This window comes from Dromiciops gliroides, chromosome 6 (assembly GCF_019393635.1).
Source record: "Dromiciops gliroides isolate mDroGli1 chromosome 6, mDroGli1.pri, whole genome shotgun sequence".
Classification (NCBI taxonomy): domain Eukaryota; kingdom Metazoa; phylum Chordata; class Mammalia; order Microbiotheria; family Microbiotheriidae; genus Dromiciops; species Dromiciops gliroides.
In genome coordinates this window covers 220,186,287-220,211,208 of record NC_057866.1, presented here as the reverse complement: position 1 = coordinate 220,211,208, position 24,922 = coordinate 220,186,287, and the positions used below count along the sequence as shown (strand labels likewise).

General features: G+C 36.2%; 1 protein-coding gene across 1 annotated transcript in view; it reads right to left on the bottom strand.

The window, feature by feature from the left end:
• Nucleotides 1–24,922, bottom strand: part of NDST4 (N-deacetylase and N-sulfotransferase 4) — a 376,202-nt gene that overhangs the window by 33,447 nt on the left and 317,833 nt on the right. Inside the window, 1 exon segment of the mRNA XM_043973174.1 lies at nt 13,781–13,877. Coding sequence (XP_043829109.1) covers nt 13,781–13,877 — 97 coding nt within the window.

Here is a 24,922-nt window from a genome sequence, read left to right as displayed (position 1 = left end):
GAAGTTGTCAGACCTCTTCTATGTAGATAAAAATGAAAATTGAAATCTGGTGAGTGATGATGGAACCTAAATTTTGAGCTGGAAGGGGTCTTTGAGGTTGTCTAATACAAACCTTTCTTTTTGTGGTTGAAGAAACTGAGATCTTATCTAAATTTGTGGCATCTCCCCCACAAAATAATAAATATGTGGTTGCTTTCTTCTCTCCATCTCTTTCTTTGTCTCTTTCTCTTTGTGTCTCCCTGTTTCTCTGCCTCTCTGTCTCTTTTTCTGTCTCTCTACTGTCTCTCCATCTCTGTCTTTCTCTGTCCCTGTCTCTCTCTGTCTCTCTACTTTCTGTCTTTTTGTCTCTCCTCTCTCTCTGTCTCTCTGTCTCTGTCTCTGTCTCTCTGTCTTTCTCTGCCCTGTCTCTGTCTCTCTGTCTTTCTCTGTCCCTGTCTCTCTACTCTCTGTCTTTCTGTATCTCCCCTCTCTCTCTGTCTCTGTCTCTCTCTGCCTCTGTCTGTCTCTGTCTCTTTCTCCTCCCTCTTCCCTTCTCCACCTCTTCTCTTTTGCTCTTGCTTTTGTTATAAGGAGTTGCTCTTTGGGAGGGGGAAAGGAAAATAAAGATGATGTAAAAACAAAACATGTCAATAAAATATTTTAAAAGATGTAGGTTTTTTTCAAGAGTTGTTAGGACCCCAATACTGGCACCCTTTTTCCTGCTATCTGATTACATCATGAGTTGTTAACATGGGTGACACAGATCGATTTTAGGATGTATGTGAACTTGTATAGGAAAAATACACCTTTAATTAGTTTCCTTTGTAATATCATGTATTATATTTTATACATTTAAGAACATTTTAAGAAGGGGTCTATAAAGTTCACTAGACTGGTGAAGGGGTCACCCCCCCCCACACACACAAACACCAATGGACTAGCCATTTACCCCTTTCAGCACTCTGCTCCATCCACCTTTGTCTACCTTGGTACTCCTGAAAGGTTAGAAGTGATGAATTTAAAAGCTATTGCCTTTCGTTACTACCTCAGGGTGCTACTAAATAAAACAATTAGGGAACTATTCCTTTAATAGATGACAGTTACACTAAAGGAAGCTGGACTGTCTATAATCAGGCTTGATTGGGTATGGTCCTTCCATCTCCTATAGAATGTCTCCATTTCCCCAGTGGGTATGCCCACTGGTGTCAAAGGGAATTACCTTCCACTAAAGGAATAGGAGGCTACAGAAAAGACTTCACCTTAAACTATCAGCTCCAAAGGAGTTTTTGACACTTTCACATTTCTCATGTTACAATACTATCACTATCTGAACCTTAAAATAATTTATTCTTTTTTTGGGGGGGCAATGAGGGTTAAGTGACTTGCCCAGGGTCACACAGCTAGTAAGGGTCAAATGTCTGAGGCTGGATTTGAACTCAGGTCCTCCTGAATCCAGGGCTGGTACTTTAAACACTGTACCACCTAGCTGCCACAAAATCATTTATTCTTATATATTTATATTAACAGTTAATTTTTTGAATTATTTTGAAAATATTTTTATTTCACTTGGAGCAAGGAATCCTGATGAGAAACCTCCTTCTACCAACACAGATTTACCCCTTCTTTGCCTATATCTTTAGTTGCCTGAGCCAACAAAAGGTTAAGTAACTTACCCAGGATTATCTAGCTAATAGAGATATCAGTATGACTTGGGCAGAAAAGTATTAAATTCTTATCAGAATGTAAGCTCTTTGTACAGGAATTACATCATTGATTATATTTTTATCCCCAGTGCCTAGCATAGTGCTTGGAACATAGATGTACTTAATAAATGTGTATGCATTGAGTGACTCTTTACCTACTACTCTTTCAGTTATATTATCTTTTTTTTAAAGGGAAAGCCAAAGACTTATATTTTCCTTACAAGACCTTTGACATATGAGTCCTTTGGAGATTCCAACATCTTGACTGTGCTGCAGCCTCACTCTGAGGTTTCCCTCAGTGCCTGGGGCCTTGTAATGCTGGAATATTCACCTAAAATGCCCACCTCCTCCTCTCATTGATGAGTTTCTTCTGGGGACTTCATTTGGGACATTTTGGAGAGGGGCCCAGAACAGTCACTTTTCATTGCCCTCTTCCCTGTGCTTCTGACTTTCCAGACCATGCCTCTACTTGGATACTTTCAACTCCCCACCCCTTTTTAAGATCACTGTTATTTGTCATCTTTCCTCATTAGAATGTAAGCTCTTTGAGGGTAGGGGCCATCTCCTCCACCCCATTATTTATATCCCTGTTGCTTAGCATAATATCTAGCATGTAGTAAGTGCTTGAGAAATGCTTGCTGCTTTGTCTTGCATTTGTTAAGAGGCTTCATGTCACGACTGATATAGTGCTGGACCTAGCATCAGAGAGACCTGAATTTACATCCTATCTTGAGCACTTCATACTTATTAAATGATTCAGCAAGTAATTTAATTATTCTGGGCCTCAGTTTTCTCATTTGTATGGGCTGCAATGAATTGGTTGCAATCATCTCTAAAGTCTCTTCTAGTTATCAATCAGTGATCCCAAGATAAATAATAGATATCATTTCTTTCCCCCATACAGAAATAAGCAAGCAGAGAAAAGCTTTTTCTATCCTGTAATTTTGTAGCAGGCAATAACAACAATAACAACAGCAAAAGTGTTCCATGACAAATGGTACAAAGTCTATTTTAAAATTAAATTCTCAGCTCTTCTCTACAACTCAAGCATTTTTTTAAAAACATGTTTTGTAGTCTTGTCTCAGGTTTGGAGTTAAAAATTACTTGGGAAAGTAAGTATATTTTAAGCAAAGAAAAAAAAAGTATTTCTGAAGCTGCCTAGCTATTTTCTTACTTCCCTAAATATATATACACAGCGAAAACATGGTGTCAATCCAAGTTATATTTCTTTAGGGCAGGGAAATTTCAGCAACTAATTCCTAATAAGCTGGAAATTTTGCCCCTATACCTTTACATGATCTATCTTTGCATAGCACCGAAACCTTTGGATGGGTCACGTTTATTTATTATGACTGTTTGTATTATGCTACGGTTTGTGAACTCATTGATAAATCAGAATGCTTCTATTCAAATCTGGTGAAGTCCAAACACTTCAAGACAATAAAATCTTTAATTAATCAGCACATGAGCAAAGTGTATAAAACTGTCACATACTGAACAAAGTATAAAATACTCTAATTGAAAGTGTCATCCTATCAGGAAACTACTTTAACTCTGTTTTACCATATCCTTATACTGTTTTCCTTTAGTGATTGAGAAAGTACAAAGAAAATATTTTTGTCCCCAGATGTACCGAGGACAATAGGTTTAAAAGATGTCGGCGAATTTCAATCACTCCATTCTCTGTCTCCAGGGACAGTAACCAAATATATTAAATTAAATCTTCTCTTATTAGAGTTAAAATGGTGGCGTTGGTCCCTGGCCAATCCCAGTAGAAACTACCATTTGAAGAAGCTTGGTTAACATCCCCTTTAGGTCACTTTCTTGTCCCCAGCTCCTAACAGTATTATGGGATTAATCAGCTTTTGTTGATTGTTAGCTAGTAGGGTAGAGGGATGACTGTCATGAGTGAAACAAGAATCCCCAGAGAGCCTTTGAGAAGGACTTTTCTTCTATGCTGGGAATGGCTCAAGCCAGTTCCTTGGTAGTTTAGATTCCACATTGGAATCAAAAGAGATAATCTAACACTGTTCAACAGTTAACAAAAATGATTTAGTTAGCCATAGCAGGAGAAGGCTATTCAACAAGGATAGGCAATGAGGATACCTTGAATTGATTCAGCTGAGTGAAGCTCCCTTGTATCAGAACACCCTGGAATCCCCATGGCTGCTCGGTACTTGGGCAGTGAGGGAGTGTCATAAACAATCTGAGCCTTGTGTCCCTTGAACCAACTAAGTCTCATGAGATAAGAGACTCAATATATTTTATGAATAAGAAAACAAAACATAAAAAGGAGACTAACTTTCATGGAGGCAGGGGTTAGGATTTTGCTTCTAGCATAGCTTGCTTGTATATACCTGGGAAAGAGATTTCTGAAGGCCAGCAACTCTATTGATTTTCCGGCTCCTAATTGCTAAAAAGCTAAATGAATGAATTAATGGAAATACATTAATTAAGCACTTATATATAAGAATAACAATAATCTGTTACTCAGTGGATGTATGCTTTCATTGTACCAAGCATTAATGAACTTGAATGAAATGGAAAGATAGCTAAAAGCCAGCCTATGGCGATAATGGATTTTCAAGTATTTACTTAAATTTTTTTTTTGATGGAACCAAGCTCTAAATTCACTCACAAGACATGTCATTTCAGTTAAACTTAGCAAATTGACACATTTTAAAAACAAAACAACCAAAACCTTAATTCAGTTGTCATTTTAGGCAAAACTGACCATCAGAAACTACATCTGTAGCAAAGGTTTTAAAAGCTTAAAAATGCTATTGTCAATGTTTCATAATTTTAAGTAAATGAAAATCCTTGAATTACAAGAACAACATGTGATCACACACATACACAATCCTTAAAGAAATATGGTATCAAGGGTTTTAGAGACAATATTGTGGTGCAGTAGATAGGATACTGGGGCTGGAGTTGGATTTAAGTTCAAATCTGGTTTCAGATACTAGCTATATGACCCTCGGCAGCTCATTTATCCTCTGTCTGCCTCAGTTAACTCAACTGCAAAATGGGAGTAATAACAGCACCTACATTCATCAAATGAAACAGTATATAGCACTTAGCACAGTGACTGACACATACTAGGTGCATCACCCTGACAGTCATCTAATCAATCAGCAAATATTTAGTAAGTGCTAGGGGCACAAGTACAAGAAATGAAATACCATCTCCTTGCAAAGACCTTACATTCTAATTGGGGAGACAAGTACACATAAAAACATAAGGCTTAAATATGAAGTGAACAAATACAAATATATACAAAATCATCAAATACAAGGTAGTTGGGAGGGAGAAGACTAGCACTTGGGCAGGGCTTCAGGCAGAAAGTAGTTCTTGACCCAGTTCTTAAAGGAAGAGAAGAACTCTGTGAGCTAAGGAGGAGGGACATTCCAGACTTAAGGGACTTCCGATGCAAAGCCATAGCCAAGAGAAATGGAGAAAAGTCAAGTGTTCCTGGATCACAGAGTGCAGGAGGGAAAGTCATTTTCAAAGAAGATGGAAAAGGAAAAACAAAGCCAAGACTGTGGAGTAGAGGCAGAAAACTCTCCTAACATTCCCCTCAAAACAACTTTAAAATGATGCTTCAAACTCAATTCTAGAGTGGCACAGCCAACTAAAGGTATGGGTGATGTAAGGGCCAAATTTAATAAGGAAAGAGTTCATTGGGCAGCTTGCCTTAATATTGGGTAAGAAAAGAAACAGCCTCTTTCAAAAACAAAACAAGTTTATTAATGGGAACAAGTTTAAAATACCATCTGAATCACACAAGTGAGATTAATAGAACTAGAAACAATGTATAAATCTCTGGGGTAAAAAAGCCCCAGGCACCCGAACTGCCTCCAGCCGAGCTAGCCTTTGCCTAAAAAAATAAAAATAAGAATAAAAATAACTCTCCCTCACCAACACCCGAAATCTGCAGCTTTAAGGAGAATCAGCTTGCAGCCTCTTCTGTTTTTGTCCAAAGGTAGTTCATCAGTAGTTCCTCTAAATATCTGCCTTCCTTCCCCATTTCTCTCAGAACCCTCTATAACTAACTGTCTTTTAACTTCTTCTTAACTGAAGAAGTTAACTCTCCTCAACTGAATCTCAACTGCATTTTCCACAGGAAAGGGAGGGGTGGTTCTTAGCCATGCTGAGTCTCTGATTGGATCAGCACACCCACATGGGGTGTCCCCATTATAATCTAGCCAGACCCATGTGGGCATGGAAAAGCTATTAGAGAAGGCTTTAGTTACATAGTTTCAATAAATGTTCCCTGTGGTCAGAGTTCCTCTTGTTTGTTCAATTATCTCTCAAAGTATACACCCAAGCTTACATTTTTTTCAGTCTGTCCATAATAAAGCAAAGATAGGGTTATGAAAACCCCAAATCACAATTAATTCCTTACAGTGAGAAAGTTGTCCAGCCTTAGGCTACTTAGAAGAAGAGAGAAGTCTTTGACACCAGGGCACAAGGTAACAACATTAATCATGGGCCTCATGAAAAGTGGCAGCAGCAGTTTTGCTATCTCTCAACCCAGGGAGGATAAGGGTGTTGGGAACCTGGTCAGAAAGAGACTACAGAGGACACTTTGCTGACACTGGGTGCAACTGATGCTGAATGGTAACTCTATTACCCATAAAAAATTCTCGGTTGTACTTTCAAGTCACAGTTCCAGGGGAGAGAAGAGGTTTTGTGGTCAGTCACAAGGGAGAAGAACCCCTGGTTGCAGTTCCAAGGCCAAGAGGAGCACTAGCACTTGCAGCTGCAGAAGAACAAGGAACCTGGGCCTAGTTCTAAGGTCAAGAAGAACAACAGAACTTGTGGCTTCAGGGGAGCAGGGACCTTCCTGGGTAAAGACCAGAGAGCAGAACACAACAGCAATAACCACACTTTTCTCAGGCTAAAACTACCTTTGAAGTGCTGAAAACCTGAAGACCCCTAGAAATAGCTTTTAAAATAGTAGCATGGCCAGTGAGCAGAGCCCAATTTTAACTTAAAATTTAAAGTCAAGAAATAGATTGGAAAACAAACAAACAACAACAACAATGAACAACTTTACCATTAAAAACAACTATAGTGGTAAGGAAGACCAAAATACAAACCCAGAAGACAACATGACAACAGTTACAAGCAAAGACTAAAAAAAAAAATGGACACAAGCCCAACAAGAATTCCTGGAAGAGTTAAAGAAAGAGATAAAGCAACTAGAAGAAAAATTGGGAGGGGCAGCTAGGTGGCACAGTGGATAAAGCACCAACCCTGGATTCAGAAGGACCTGAGTTCAAATTTGACCTCAGACACTTGACACATACTAGCTGTGTGACCCTGGGCAAGTCACTTAACCCTCATTACCCTGCAAAAGAAAAAACCCAAAACAAAACAAAGCAAAAAATTGGGAAAAGAAATGAGAATTATGCAAGAAAAATATGAATAGAGAATTAACAGCTTTGTAAGAGAGGCAAAAAAATTCATTAAAGAAAAGAGCTCCTTAAAAAGCAGAATTGGTCAAATAGAAAAAAAAAAGATGTAAAAAATTCACTGAAGAAAATAATTCCTTATAAATTAAAATTGGAAAAATGGAAGCTAATGACTCCATGAGACATCAAGAAACAATAAAACAAAGTCAAAAGAATGAAAAATAGAAGAAAATATGAATTATCTCATTAGAAAAAAACCTACAGAGAAAATAGATTGAAGAGAGAAATTTAAGAATTGTTAAAAAAATTAAAAAATTAAAAAATTGTTGGACTATCTGAAAGTTATGAAAAAAGAGCATAAAAATCACATTTCAAAAATTATAAGGGAAAGAAGCCCCTAATAGCTTAGATTCAGAAGGTAAAATGGAAATGAAAAGAATCCATCAATTACCTCCTAAAAACAGTCTCCCAATTAAAATTCCCACAAATATTATAGCCAAATCCCAGCACTCCCAGGTCAAAGAGAAAATATTGCAGACTTTCAGAAGGAAACAATTCAAATGCCCTAGAGCCATAGTCAGGAGCACACAAGATTTAGTAGCTTCTATGTTAAAGTAGAAGAGAGGGTGAAATATGACATTCTGGGACTACAAACAATTATAACCTCTGCAGCAAAACTGAGTGTAATCCTTAAGGGATAAATGGATTTTTAATGAAAGAGAGAATTTTCAACCATTCTTGATAAAAAGAGCAGAACTGAATAGAAAATTTGACGTTTAAACAAAAGACTCAAGAGAACCATAAAAAGGTTAACATTTCTATATGGAATATGATAAATGTAAATCCTAAAAATTTTATATTATTTGGGCAATTAGAAGTGATGTCTACAAAGACAGAGGGTATGTATGTGAGTTGATTATGTTGGATGATTTTAGAAAAAAAATGAAGGAGTAAGAGAGATGTAATGGGAGAAGGGGGAAGAGAGGGGAAGAATGAGGTCCTCAAGGAAGAGCTTTTTTAGTGGAGCCAGGCAAGACTTGAATCTTACTCTCTTTGGAATTGGTTCAAAGAGATAAAAATATACACACATATACATACACATAGACACATACTGACATACTTAGTTTGGTATAGAAATGTATCTTACCCAATATAGAGGTGGAAGGAAAGAGGATAGAATATAGGGGGAGCCAATGAAAGGAAGAGAAGATTAAGGGAGGCAGTAGTCAGAAGTAAAACATACCTTTTAGAAAGGACAGGATAAAAGATAAGACAGACAGACAGGGGGAGAGAGAGAGACAGAGGGAGAGACAGAGAGACAAAGAGAGAGATAGAGACAGAGAGACAGGGAGAAGGAAAAAAGGAAAAACAGACAAAAATAGGATGGTGGGAAATATATAATAAACAATCATAACTGTGAATGTACATGGGATAAACTCACCCATAAAATGGAAGTGGCTAGCAGAATAAATTAGAAAACAGAATTCAACAACTTGTTGTTTTCAAGAGACACCCTTAAAACAGAGTTAAAATAAAGCATTGGGGAAGAATCTATTATACTTCTACTGAAGTAAAAAAAAAAGGCAATGATAGCAATCATGATCTCAGCAAAGCAAGTGCAAACAGAGACTAAATTAAGAGAGAGAGAACTATATTTTGCTAAAGATACCATAGTGAAGTTATATAAAAAATTTTGCTGCAAGTTTCTTCAATAAAGGCCTCATTTATTAAATATGTAGAAAATAGTCAAATTTATAAAAAGAGCCATTCACCAATTAATAAAAGGTTCAACCATATGAATAGGCAGTTTTCAGAAGAAAAAATCAAAGCTATCTATAAAAATATGAAAAGATGTTCTAAATCATTATTAATTAAAGAAATATAAATGAAAACAATTCTGAGGTACCACCTAATATCTACAAGACATGACACTTGCTGGAGGGGATATAGGAAAATAACTATACTGATGAACTGTCAGCATAGTTGTGAACTGGTCCAACCATTCTGGAGAATAATTTGAGCTATGTCCAAAGGGCTACAAAACTGTTCAAACCCTTTGGCTCAGCAATACCATTACTAGGTCTATATTCCAAAGAAATTTAAAAAAAAGAAAAGTATCCATCCATATATATATACACACATATACATATATACACACACATATATAAACACAGATAAATATATACACACACACATATATATAATATTTAGAGTAGCTCTTTTTGTGGTGGCAAGGAATTGGAAATTGAGAGAAAGTTTGTCAATTGGGGAATGGCTGAACAAATTGTGGTATATGATGATGGTATATGTGGTGTACGAACCCTATTGTGTTCATCCAAATGATGAAGGACATGGTTTCAGAAGAACCTAGGAAGACCTATATGAACTGATGCAAAGTGAAATGAACAGAACCAAGAGACCATTTTACACAGTAACAGTAATATTATAATGATAATCAATTGTAAAAGACATAGCTACATTGATCAATATAATAATTCAAGACAGTTCAGAAGGACTCATGATGAAAATCGCTTTCCATCTTCAGAAAGAGAACTGATGAACTTTGAGGACAAATTGAAGCATAATTTTCTCACTTAATTTTTCTTGCTTTTTGTGATATGGCTAATATGGAAATATGTTTTACATGACTTCACATTGTAATGGGTATCACATTGCTTGCCTTCTCAATAAGTGGCAGATGGGGTGAAATGGAAGGAGAGAATTTAAAGTGCAAAATGTTAAAAATAAAAATAAACTATTATGTATGCAAATATATATATATATATTTAGTGGATCTGGAAAAAATAGATTTGGTCTGGAGACAATTTGGAAGCTAATAAATTGACTAAGTAGAAGAATTTCATGGTTAGGTTTGTGCTTTTGGATAATTGCTTTGGCATTTGTGTGTAGAATGGAATAGAATTGGGACTTGAGCCAGGGTGATCAATTAGGAGGCTTTTATAACAATCTAGGCCAGAAGTAGTGAGGACATGAATTAACATGTTACCTATAAATGGAGAGGAACCGTTGGGATGTTGGGAAGATAGAAATGGTAGGATTTGTTAACTGAAATGGGATGAGAGAGAGTAAGGAGCCCAGAATAATGCAATCCTGGGAGATTGGAAGGATGGTGGTGCTTTTGACAAATAAGGAAATTTGAAAGAAGGCAGGGTTTGGTGGAAAGATAATGAGCTTGGTTTGGGGCATGTTGAGATTAAGATGCTCCTGATGTATCTAGGTTGAAAGGTCCAATAAGCAGTTGGTGATGTGAGACTAAAGCTCAGGAAAATGCCTTGGGCTAAATATACAGATGTGGGAGACACCAGTATAGATGTGATCATTAAAACTATGGGAGGCTAGAGGTTAGATAGAAAATGTAGAGTGAGAAGCGAAGAGGGGCTAGGACAGAAACTAGGGAAACATTCAACCTCTCTTCAAAAGTCTACAGGAAAGAGGGACCCATTCTCCCTAGGGCAAGCCCATTCCATGCTTGGACAACTCTAATTGTTAAGATGTTTTCCCACATAACAAATGCCTGCAACTTCTTTTTGCATCTTCTACTTATTGGTCCCAGCTCTTCCTCTGAAGTGAAACAGAACAAGGCTAATTCTTCTTTCACATTACAGACTTTTAAATAATTAAGATGGTTGTCATATCTTCCCTACCTCAAGTCTTCTCTTCTCCAGGCTAAAACATGAACAGTTCATTCAACTAATCCTTCTATTGCATGTTCTTTGTTTGTCTTAACATCTGATTGCCCTTCTCTGAATATACTCCATTTTGTCAGCATCCTTCCTAAAATATGGGACTCAGTACTAACAGCAACACTTCATATGTGGTCATGAATACAATGTTCAATATGACATACATCTCCCTCTTTCCGTATCGTATGCCTCACTTGATGTGGTATAAGATTTCAATGGCCTTCTTCTTTTCCATATCATACTTCATTCATGTGAAATTTGCAAATCACCTAAATCTCCAGTTCTTTTCCAATAGTGTTTTCCTTTCCTTTCCTTCCTTCCTTCCTTCCTTCCTTCCTTCCTTCCTTCCTTCCTTCCTTCCTTCCTTCCTTCCTTCCTTCCTTCCTTCCTTCCTTTCTTTCTTTCTTTCTTTTTTGCAGTGCAATGAGGGTTAAGTGATTTGCCCAAGGTCACAGCTAATATTGTTTTCCAGGCAAGCTTCCCCTATCCTGTCTTTTTCTTTTAAAAAAATCAAGTTTAAAATTTAAGACTTCATATTCATCTTTACTAAATTTATTCTTCCTAGATTCAGCCCTGATTCTGTCATCTAATCTATCTATTTGGGAGTTATCCTTCCCAAATCTGTTAGCTTTCCATCCCAGATTTGTTAAACAGTCATCTATGATTTCATGTATAACATTAATAAAGCTGCTGAGAAGCTTAGGATCAAGGATGGATCCTTAGAAGAAATCAACCTATTGGGTCTAATTATTCAACCAACTCTGAATCCATCAAACTGATCCATCACCTACATGACATTACTCCATCTTGTCCATAATATTTGACTGAGTTTGTCAAAACTTTGCTGAAATTTCAGTATATTTCTATGACATTCCCCTGATCTCTCATTCTAGTAATTATATCTAACAAAGGGATAAGAAAAGAATTAAAGATAATCTGAAATGAACTGTACTTTATGAAACTGTGCTGACTTTTAGTGATCATTGCTTCCTTTACTAAATACTCAAAATAGCATTTTTTCAATATAATGTTGCAAGCAATCAATCAACAAACATTTAATCAAGTATCACTATGGGCCAGACATCCATGATCACAAAGACAAAAATGAAATAGCTTCTGCCTTCAAGGAGTTTACATTCTATCTGAATGGAAGACAAATTCACTCACTTAAAGACCTCGTTTTTTAAAGTTCAGGCAAAATTTGTCCATCTCTTGTCATTTCTCACTTTTTCCATTTTCCATGATTTTTTATAGATCACTGAAACAACTTAACAATCTCATCCACCAGTTCTTTAATTGTCCTGGAGTACAATTCATCCAGATCTGTTAACAAGATTATCACTGAGCATCTCATTTTGAATTATTCTCTCTTTACTTATCTTGGTTCTTGACTCCCTGCTGTTTCTTTCCTATCCTTCTCAGCCTACAAATCATTCCTTTGCATTACAAGGAGTCTCCCATCCTCTTATTTTACAGCAGAGGAAAACTGGAGCCAAAGAAATTAAATGGCATGCCTGATTTCCCCCTGCCAGTCAGTGACTAAGCTGGTCTCCTGTTCAGCTAAGATTCCTTCTGTTTCCTAAAATAATAGGATGAATTACTTTGTCATGCATCAGGTGGACAGTCTGAATGGTAACTCTTAATCAGTCTAGTAAATGAGGGGGTCTAGTTTGGTCAGACTATAAGACATGAAGGAATTCATTTCTAAGTGGGTTATAGCCTTTATAGACATCCTTCAGTTTTTAGTTATAGTATACAATTTTGTAAAAAGAAAGTGAAATGTAGTCCAGAGGATTCTAAAGGAATGACAGGTTTTTTAAAGCAGCTATTGAAACCTATGGTGATGTCTCAATGCATTATCATCCATTCTCCCATAGTTTTAAGAAATATGTTTTATCCTGTCTTGGTTTTCCAAAATTTACATTTTTAAATATATTTCAGGGAACACTTCATTCATTTCTAGGAAACAAAAGATCTGAAGCTTGGGAAGAATAATAAATGATCAGCTAGTCTAGTAGTTGTTCTTTTTTTCAACAAATACTATTTTCAAAATGTTCCATAGAACTGCAGGGTTCTATCAGTAAGGGTTCCTTGAAAGAAATAGTGACCCTGGTAGATTGATTTAATTTGGATTCACATCCACACCTCCATGTCCCACTCTTACATTGCTCAAGGGACTAGAGTTTAGAGATAAAAACAATAAAATAACACATTGCCAAAATTGCACCCTGTTTACAAAACACTCTCCTCAGCTACCTCTTGGTCAGAATCACGAAGACCTCTGGAGAAAGCTATCAGATTTCTTGAAGTAGAACAATGGCTAGAAATTGATATTTCATATGTGTTCCTTACATGCAGCAACAACAAACAACAAAGCAAAACCTTCTACATGATTATTAGTTTTCCTCTCACTGCACAAATTTAAAATGGAAGTCTTTAAACAAAGGACTTTCAAAAAAAAGGAGTGAACTGCCAACCGTCCAGCTGTGCTCACTCCAAAAGAAAGTTACTACTGAGTGCTGTGAAACAAATACCAAGACGTTTAGCAAATCATAAAAAAAAGTTCACAGGGAGAGCCTTTGATGTATAAATAATAGACTGCCAATCAATTATGAATCCATTTGGATTCAGATGTAAATAAAATAGAAACTGATGAAAACCCATATCTTTCTAGCAGCTTGAATAACTAGTGTTTCAGACCATGACATAAGCAAAGGAAATTCTCATTCCCTCATTCATTCGTTCAATCATTGATTCATTCAACAACAGCATAACCAGGCATTCCTTACAATTCTATGTATTTTGGTATTATAAAAATAAGGTGGGGGAGGGGGACTAAAGAAAAAACAACAATTATTACCCAACCAAAAATTTGAAGTTCTATATATGTTTCCTAAAGACTCCATAAACCATCTAAACACATCCATGGCATTTGGCACAGATGTATGGAAAATGCATGAGTCACCTTTCTCACCTGTTTTCTGAGGTCCTATCACAAGGAATTTTGGTAAATGGTCACAAGTTTTGTCTCTGGACCAGATGTCCCTGTGTCGCTTATCATCACATGGATTCTGCAGGGAGAAACAACAGTCATCTTTACTGATATCTTGCCTATTAATGTCCCTGAATCAGTTTATGTGTGTATGTGTATAAGTGTATGTGTGTGCGCATATATATATATATATATGACATATATAGCATATATATGTATGTACCTATACATACACACACACACACAAATTAGATTGTAAGATATTTATGGGCATGTGGACTACCTTTTAAGTCATTTACTATTGTGAAGTGAGTATGTTCTCTTCCCTTGACAGGAATCATAACTATCAGATGCTGTATGTTTAAAGTACTTTTGATAATATAAAGCTATTAGTAGAGTATAAGAGTAGCCATTTGATTTATGAATGAGGCCAAGCTTGGACCCTGGCATCTTCATGTGGGGCTCCTTGATAAAGGGTATACCATATCAGAGGCATCTAGCTGGTATCCCAAGTGTTCCTGTTCCATTAGGAGTAGGGGAAGGTCTATGTCCAAAATTATTGTCCAGTGAGCAAGAAGAGCTTTCTACCCAATTAACTTTAAAGTGAGAAATTAATTTCTCTATGACTCTTTTCTAGAATGTGTGGCTCAGGATTCTTCTTTGGATTTCCTGTGGCAGGGAAGAAGAGATTACTATCCCCTCCCACATTTCCCTCCCACTCCTCCCTATGGAAGCTCTTCCTCCATGCCAAAGAGATCTTGTGATTGTCTAATTTAGGACTAAGCTTCAATTTTGGGGTTACTTTTCTGCTTTGTGCTTCTTTCCCTAAGCGAGTTATGATCTTGAGATGGGTGTACACTTTTTTTTTCTAGCCTTAGTAGCAGTTCAAGAGGTCCACAGCTTTTGGGGTCGAGTCCTGGTTTCCAAGTAGAAAGTGACCTCTGAAACCACTTCTTTTTTTTTTTTCTTTTTTTTTTTTTTTTGCGGGGCAATTGGGGTTAAGTGACTTGCCCAGGGTCACGCAGCTAGTAAGTGTTTAAGTGTCTGAGGCCAGATTTGAACTCAGGTCCTCCTGAATCCAGGGCTGGTATTCTATCCACTGTACCACCCAGCTTCCCAGAAACCACTTTTTAAAGGAGCCATGGCTTGGTTTTCCAGAAGATATGAGCAGTGAGTGAGTTGCTTCGACCGTGAAGAGAAGTAAAGGTAAAATTCCTCTTTGACAAGACCATTAAGTGCTTCACATTTATTGTTTTGAGTATCAAATTTATAAGAGAATATAAAGAATTATAGTTTACTGTATTGTTTTCAATATTTATCAGTCAGCTCTTTTGACAATGATTTTTGCATTTTGAAAATTTCTTTTGTGGCAGAATAAAAAGATAGCTGTTGTATTTGATCTTATATATTTAGTTCCTTCTGTAAAGGGCTTTAAAAATACCTTCTTGGGGAGATCCTAAACATAAACCAAACATATGATTAAAGAGATTTTCCCTGTTATTCTGGAGTGGGATTAACTAGGGAATGTAAGAAGAAATTGGCTTTCCCCTTTTTGGGTCTGGGCTTCCCCAGAATTTAACTTAGTCATCCGGAGCCCAAAGTAGGTTCCTATTTGTGGGAGAAGGTTCCCTTGATTTTGAATTTTGAAGTTTTATTTCTAGAAAACCATTCCTTGAAGGTTAAACCAGCAAAGAGAATTTGAGGGTATAGGTAGAACTAATAATGTTAACCAGGAAAGATTCTCTTATTCACTATTAGGCACAGAGTTTGTCAGTCACCTTTGTTCTGGATAGGAGATTGGAATACAGTGAAATGCCACTAAAAGAAGGATGTATTTTCAAACAGAAAAAATAGGAATCTGTTCCTGGAGTCGGATAGCTAATATGATGAAGGCAGTATCCCTAGAAAAGATGGTATCTATTATTGAGATCCTATAGCTAGTGGAGAAGGAAAGACAAGACTCAATGATGGGAGCATAGAATGGAAGGTGAAGAAGTTAACTCAAACTGACTTTAGGCCACAGCCATTTTAGTCTTTGTGTATGGAATTCAAATAGACAGCTAAAGATGAGGAGAAGGAAGTAGAGGCTGTGTCCCATCATTTATGTTAATTATTAGCTAGTTGTTGAAAATTGGAACCAAAAATATTTAATAAATGAACACATTTGTCTCTTTTTGTGTGGTTTTACATTTTTTTCATTTCCTATTAATTTTGCTTTAAATATGTTTTCCTTGTTTCTGATGAACTAATGCAAAAATAGTTACCTATTTTTTGTGTGTGCAAATGGCAAAGAGTTCAGTGTCCTTTCATGATTGATTATTGATTATCTTCATAATCTTGGGCAGGTAATTTACTTCCCTGGATCACAGTTTTCTAATTTATAAAAAAGAGGGATCTTGAACCAGGGGTCTTCTGAGCTCCCTCTAGCTAGATCTGTGATTCTAAGATCCTGCATATGCAAGTGTCAGTAGTAGCAAATAACCTCAGAGCTGGTAGAGATGTTTGAAGAAACCATGTGAGGTACCAAGGTATGGACAGATGGGGATAAAGGTCCTGACAGTTACTCCCCTTTAGTGTTTAAAATAAATATTAAAGCCTTTAAGAAATGATGGTTACCCACCTTACTTTTTATATCAGTCAGTCAACAAACATTTATTGTATCAGGAAGAACTGAGCTCAAATGAGGTCTCAGACACTTACTAGTTGTATGACCCTGGGTAAGTCACTTAACCTCTGTTTGCCTCATTTTTCTCATCTGTAAAAATGGAGATAATAATGGTACCTACTTCCCAGGATTGCTATGAGGATCAAATAAGATAATAATTGTAAAGCACTTAGCACAGTACTTGGCATATTAGCTATTATGTGCCAAGTGCCATGCTAAGTTCTGGGAATATAAAAAGAAGCAAAAACAGTGCCTGTTCTTAAGAAGTTTACAGTCTAATAGGGAAGACAACATATAATTAATGATGTTACAAGCCATATATAGAACACATTGGATGAGGGCATCCTGAAACAATTGCTTTATGCCTGGAAAATCATAAACTTTATTATAGGTTAGGATCTAAATAAATATACTAAATAACTGCAATGATTTTGGTGTTTTGATGTGTGCATTTAAAATTATTATGAATTAGTCTTCACAATCATTTTGAAATCACTGGGCCAAATCAAACAAGACAAAGTAATGACCTTTATTGATTAATCATCACTGACAGTTATAGAACCCAGAAATCATGGGTGATTCTATGAACTCATATACTGAATAAGTTTGATCATTTTGGTTCTAGAATCTACTTTGAGCAAAATAAGGGCCTTTAAAATAACATGAGCATCAAAATAGCTTCAACAATTAAGATGTGACACATGATTAATTATAGAAATGCTGGTTTTTGATTTATACAAATACAAATCAATGTGCAAATTAAAATATTCAGAAGATCAAAGAGAACAAAAGTATATAAGTCTAGCAGAATATTTGAATTTACTGAGAACAATAATTTTGGTGGATTTACAATGTTAATAATCTCATGCATACAATCCATTCTCATAATTAAATTTATTAACTTTGATGAGTCATTTAAAAAGTCAGTTATGGTACAAAGAGGAATTGCCAAAATGGACACTATTCAAAATCATAAATATTATTTGGGTCACAATGAGTTATGTATCTGATAGTCTAAATTATGAAAAAGGGTATTCAGAGGAGAGCAACCAGAATGGTGAAAGGCTTCAGGTCTATTTCTTATGAAGATTTAGGGGCTGGGGAAGGATCAGAGAAGAGTGAGGGTGGGGAAGAAGGGAGATACATGATAGATGTTTCCAAGTATTAAAATTGAAGGGCTAATAGGTGGAAATGGAATTAGACTTTTCTATTTGACCAGTAAGGCCAAAGCCAAGCACTGGTGAGTAGAAGTTGCAAAGAAGGAGGCTTGATGCCAGGGGAAAGGTGACAAAGAAACAGCCCTTCCTAACAATTAGAGCTGATAGCTGTCCAAAGGTGAGGGAGGTTGACTGCAATAGTGGTGGGTTCTTCTTCATTAGTGAACTTCAAGAAGCATCTGAATTACCACTTGCCATGGATTTGTTTGTGGGGATCTTGTTCAGGTATGGTTTGGAATAGATGGCCCCTGATGACCCCTCCAATTCTAATATTCTATGAGTATTAAAAGCCTGATTTAGAGCTACATTTAAGAATCAATAGTACTTAAAAAAATAAGTTAAAAAGACACACCTTTTAAAAGCTTATCAATACAAATATATGATTATATAAATATTTTTAAAGTACATATATATATGAATAAATATATGTCTTCTCTAGGAAGACATATTCATATAGAGCATGGTATGATGATTAGAGAGTCAGTCTTAAAGCTATGGAGACAGGATCAACTTCTAACAAAAATAATGGCTTATAATACATACTTGCCTCCCAACAAGTCACTTAACCTCTTAGTGTCCAGTACAATTTTCTAAGAATCTAAGTTACAGAAAGTAGACCAATCTGTATTCATAAAGGAATTTTCTCACTTGGGAGGACCCTCTATGAATGAAATCACAGCTTCAGTCCTTATCTCTATGAAGATATATATATATATATCATATACATATATATATCACATATATATCATATACATATATTATGTATGTGTATATATATATATATATATATATATATATAATATAAGGGCTTTGAGCTTGGAAAAATTAGCTTTAATTGTATGTCATTCCAGAATTTATATATCTGAAGTTTTATTTTTATAGTCACCTTTACTTTATGTAATATTTTAATTGGATTTCATCTTGCTCTTAAAGGCCACTATATTTTAAAGTCACTGTACTCTTTCATTTAACAAGTATTATTAAGGACCTCTTATGTGGAGAACACCATTCAAACTATTAGGAGAGCTCTATTGTTCAGCTAAAATACAGTTCTCTGTCCTTATGGAGCTTACTATGTTGTAGAAGGAAGGACACTTTTATAAGTAGTTAACTTACTCCTTGAATTGGATGCCCTACCATGATCATGTCCTCAGGAAACCTCAAACCAGGAAACTCTTCATCCAGTAAGATTACATCAGTCTTGGTCCTCACACCTCTTCAGGACTCTCAGAACCCCATGGCCCTCTGCTTGGAGGACTGGAGGGAAGAGCAAAGAACTTTTCCCATAGCCTCCATTTAGAGAGGGCTTCTAGACCCGCCACTTTTCCATTTTCTATTAGGTGCACTCCTTGGACTGAACTCCATCCAGAACCCACATAAGGTACCTTTTTTCTCTCCCTCACTCCCATTCATCTTCCTTTTGCATGTTGCCTTCCCCCATTAGATTGTAAGCTTTTTGAGGTCAGAGGATGTTATTTTTTTCTTATTCCTATTACCAGTGCTTTATACAGTCCCTAGCACTTCTTAGGTAGTTAATAAATAAATATTTTATTGATTGAGTTAGCACAATAATGCATGATAAATTCATTAAAGAAGTGTTTTAAAAATCATGTTCTGTAAGAAATGTAAGGTTGTCCTAGTAAGCTGAGAATGGGGATAGCTTCAGGGGGGAGGTAACATTTGTGTTTGATGAGAAAGAATATTCAAGAATTGAACAGGTAAAGAGGAAGAGGAAGGACATTCTTGAGAACGTTTTGAGCAAAGTCTTAGAAGTAGGAAACACGACACATGTGGGGGAACAGGGAAAAATATTTCATTTGATAGTCATTTTTGACTTTTGAGATAATAACTTCAGTAGAATATTGGAAGTAGAAGCTAGATTGTAATGGATTGAGCAACGAATGGGTAGCAAGGAGTGGTAGCATAAGGTTTGGACACTTCTTTCAAGAAGTCTTAGTAATTGAGGAGTAAGAAAGGATGGTAGCTAGATGGCGGGGTAGAAGGAGCAAAGGAAGTTTTTGTTTTGTTTTGTCCTATTATATCATAGGGGAAGGGGAGGAGGGACATTATGGGCCAGAACTTGATTGAAGGCAAATGGAAAAGGGCCAATTTGAAGTAGAGAAATGAAAAATCCATGAGAGGAAGGAAATGACTATTACAACAAAATGAAAGAGGAAGACTCAGAAAGAAACTGAATGAATAAATAGTAGAATAAAGAGATTAGATTGTGAGGGACTGGGACATCTCTTCTTCTATGGCCAGAGAGAAGGAAAATAGTGTGAATGATAATGATGAACTATTGGAGAATCAAGAAGAGCTAAGGTGTTAGTATCAGTAAAGCAAGACACTATCATTTGCTGTGGGTATGGGGCTTGTGGCTGCCTAATAGGAACACTGTCCTACCTAACCAAGTCGATCTCTTCAGTGTTCAACAAAGATATCTTATTTCTTCTTCATTTTTTTTGCAAGGCAGTGGGGGTTAAGTGACTTGCCCAGGGTCACACAGATAGTAAGTGTCAAGTGTCTGAGGCTGGATTTGAACTCAGGTACTCCTGAATCCAGGGCCGGTGCTTTATCCACTGTGCCACCTAGCTGCCCCCTTATTTCTTCTTATATCTCTCTTTACTGGCTATCCCCAATGTCTTGGAATTCTCTCCCTCCACATCTCAGCCAAAATCCACTTTTTTGAAAGAAGACTTTCCCATTCCTTTTTTTTTTTGGTAAGGCAATTGGGTTTAAGTGACTTGCCCAGGGTCACACAGCTAGTAAGTGTCAAGTGTCTGAAGCTAGATTTGAACTCAGGTCCTCCTGAATCCAGGACTGGTGCTCTATCCACTGAGCCACCTAGCTGCCCTCCCATTCCTCTTTAATGCTAGTGCCTTCCCTCTGATATTCTCCTCAGTTTATCCTGTCTATTTCTTGTTTGTACCTAATGGTAAGACATGTTGTCTCCCTTTTTAGTAAACTCCCTGAGGGCAGGACTATTTTTTGTTTGTTTGTTTGTCTTTCTTTGTATCTTTGGTGATTATTATAGTTCCTGGAACATAGTAGGCACTTAATAATTCTTGTTGAATTATTATTTATGTGTTGTTCTTTACTTGTCTTACTTTTCCACAGGGATACTCCTCTTTTACTTCTCTTTATACTCAACATTAATAATTGAAGTATTAATACTTTAAAGTCCATCTCTTTAATGAAGTCTAGTTCAGTTCATCCTGCATTCTTCTTTTGCTCCTCTGAACATCCACAGTATATATTGTCTATGACAGCTTCTAGTTATTTACCTCCTTTCTCATTATATATAAATGGTTATGTGTGCAGTTCCCCAGCTAAAGATTAAGCTTTATAAATAGAGAGACTATGTTGTATATTTCTTTTGTAGCCCCCTTGGAACAATGCTATTGTAGATAATTACAAAAATAATAGCTGTATTTAGTCTTATTTTTCTGCCTAATGAATCAAATAACAAAATTGTTGATCATTTTTCAGCCTGAGCAGGTCATGAAGACCAGCTAGTAAAGTGGAAAAGGGAGGGGAGTCTGCATCAGTTGAGGGAGAATGCACACTAGAAAGCTGCAGATCTTAGAAAGAATTAATTTGTCTTTGCGACTCTTTAATTAAAAGTGCCATTAGGAAGCAGGTGTCTTCTACTTCCTTCTTTGTTTTTATTCATTCATATCACAAGCCTATTGCTATTGTAGTATAGCCTCAAGTTGAATTACTTTTCCACTCTCTCTTTTCACTCTAAATTATTTATGTGCAAAGTGAGAGTTGCAAATACAAACAACAGAGACATCCTATGTCGGGATATCCAGGTGCCTCTAAAGTAGGCTCTGTAACTCATGCCTAAAACATTTTGCAATAGTTCTTTCTTCAATGAACAGAATCCCAATCTAATGTCACTGCTTCCAAGATGCTATTCTGGTAGGAATTTGTAAAATCTTGCACTGGGGAACAGCTCAGTAGTAATGACACTTGCTACTAGTGTTCTTTCATTATCAATCATACTGATTATATGGCTTCAGTTCCTTCCAGTCATGTGTCATGCTCAATTCCATTTCCATGGTTTTGCCAACCTATGTTTTCTCTTCTAAAAACACATGCATCCTCTGTTATGGCATTATAGGACCTTTCCCAGTACTGATTTAGAATTCCTTTTTTTTTTTTGAAGGAACAATCTCAAATTTAGTAATATTATGGATGTCAGACACATGAAATTTCCTTTAGGCTTTTTTTTGGTTTAACTATTTAATTTTCCCACATTGGCTTATGTTTCCATTTGTACTTGGAACAAATAAACTTCTTTATTTGTTTGTATATATGCTATATGATGTTTGTATATTGCTATATGGTGATGATTCCCAAGTTCAAAGAGACTTCACAAAGAAAAAAAAAATATTTGTTCTTTGAAATCTTTGCCAGTCATTAAGTCCTTTTCTATTCTTTCTTCATTGTTGGGCTCCTGGAATAATCAGAAGAGCCAATGAATACACCTTTACCATTTTTATTATTGACAATAAGTGTACATATTAAGAGAGATCAAGATTTAGTAAAAAGTCAATTTGCTTAAGGGAACTTGCAGGCTGTCTAAGTCAGCTACACATGATTCTGTACTTGGGCAGGTAAAGGTGATGCAGGTAGTTACTGAACTTGGAAAGGTTAATGGAACAGATGGTTTTTTAGGTTCTTTAAAGGAGAAGAGCCAGGTGGGCAGATGCTATGTAAAGGAGATGAGTAAGAGCTAGGGAAGGAAGCCTGGCTCTGATTGGATCACATGCAGGCTGAGAGGAGATATAACCTAGAGAAATGCATTTTCTACTAAATCAACCTCATAGAATCATAATTATGCTGGAAACTCTGACCTTTAGTCAAATGGAAACCCATGTTGTTTCCTCAAACCCATGCTCTTGATGAATATATGAAAATAATTTATCATCAGTTTTTATCCTTAATTAAAAAGTTAACCTAAGCCAATATTGCTCTTTTTTGGGGGGCTAAAAAACTGCCTTTCCTTATACTTCCACTGACTGATACTGTGAGTGATAAAGTGAAGATCGAGAGTTTCCATCCAGATCACATAAGGAAGAAATATCTAAATCTTAATAGTGGGGACTTGTTAAATTTCTATTGGTGAGCAAAAAGTATTACTTGTCAAAAAATATATATATAAAAGCTTTGAAATGTATTTTTTCAAGACCCATTGATTTCCACTTCCCTTGCCTTCTGCTATTTGAACTTAATTTCCACAGTAGGATATTCAAAAGAATATATTTAAATATTTTTTCACTGAGTGTTTAACTGACAAAGAAAAGAGTAGAAAGTACCCTTGGCCAACATCCTGGTTGGACTAGACAACCTCTTAGGTTCTCTTCAAATCCTCAAATTCTATGGTTCTTTATGGTGTTTAAAAAGTTTTCTATATACCATGAGTCATTTTTTGTATGAAAATATTTTATTCCTTCCTTCTCTATTGAAGTTTCTTCTACTCCTAATTCATGGAGGGTGAAATGGGGTTAGGTGAGCATATTTCTTGTTCTTATCCCTCCATATGTGTCTATTTCTAGAACTTTGTTTTTGTTACCTTCTCTCAAAAAACTTTTTTTGAGGTCCATATATCTGTTTATACTCCTTCATTCTTGTTGTCATTGTCAGAAAATATCTGGAATATTCCCTATGATTTCAACACCTGGCTTCTAGTCTTTCTCTTCAGACTTATTCCTTGCCATCATCCTTGGTGACTATTTAAACACCATGGATTCTTAGGTTCTTAATCTCCACTTCAGTATGAATAACCTTAAGCATAGTTTACCTTATTATGTTGTTCCATCATTAATTTTTGATCCCTCCTGCTACTTCCCCAGTCTATCAACTTCTTTCTTTCATTTTTCTGGCCCTTTGATCAGACATTTCAGCACTCTCAAAAAGAACTTAGATCTCAAAGTTTCAAAGTTCTCAAACTTTTCCACAGTGGTAGGGTAAACCCTTCAGTTTAAACAAAACATTAAGAGAATTCTTGTAGAAAAACCCTCTATAATTATCTCCAATGTCTATTATCAAACACATAAGGTTCATTAAAAAGAATAAACCAAATATGGGTTGTTTCCAGGTTGTTAGTAGCAGTTGGAGATATACCATCTCAGATAATGTTGCCCCATATCCTTCTGATGTACTTTGTTTAACAATTCTGAGCGCTGGCCAACTCTCACTGTCCTTCTTTTAGTCTACCAAGCAATGGTACTTCAGGGGAGAATAGTATCAAGTTGTCACCTTGTACAGTGAACTTTAATTTAATTTCATTCTCAAATAGTAAATATAGAATTTTCTTTCTATTTAAAACAATTTTGCTTCAGAGTAAGGAGAATCTAATACATCAGAAGAATATTTTTGTCTTCTAATATCCAAACCTTGAATTCATTCGTAACTTTTTCTATTCCCTCAACTCCCAAATCCAATGATTTGCCAAGTCTTAATTCTCCTTCTTCTATAGGATCTTTCTCACATATGTCCCCTACTTGTCACCCACACAGCCACTATCCTACTTCAGATGTTTATCACCACTTATGTAGACAAATGCAATTTTCTACTGATTGGTTTCCTGGTCTCCTGTCATTCCCCTCTTCAATCCATCCTCCATTTTATTGCCAAATTGCTATTCATTAAAGCATGAGTGTGATCATATCACTTCCCAACTCAAGAAAATTTAGTGGCTACCTATTGCCTCTGGTATAAAATATGATCTTCTATAGCATTGATTTTGTTGTTGTTGAGTTGTTTCAGTTGGATTTGATTTTTTGTGACCCCAATTTGAAATTTTATTGGCAAAGATACTGTAGTGGTTTGCCATTTGCTTTTCCAGTTCATTTTACAAATGAAGAAAGTGAGACAGACAGGGTTAAGTGACTTGTTCAGGGTCACACAACTAGTAAGTGTCTGAGGCAAAATTTGAACTCAGATCTTCCAGACTTCAGGGCCAGATCTCTATTCACTGCAGCATCTAGCTGCCCAGTTTATCATTGATAAACCTTTATCATCTTACTACAACTTATCTTTCTGTACTTATTTCATAGCATTCCCCCTTGAGTGCTCTGTGCTAGTCAAATTGGCTAGTCATTATGACTTTGCATCTCTTGCCTCCCCTCTATAGCTCAGATCCTTTAGCTCAATTAAAGACCCCTTTTGAGTGCTACTTCCTTTATGAGACCTTTTATGATTGCTCCCCCTTCACCTACCCCAATTCCTTTG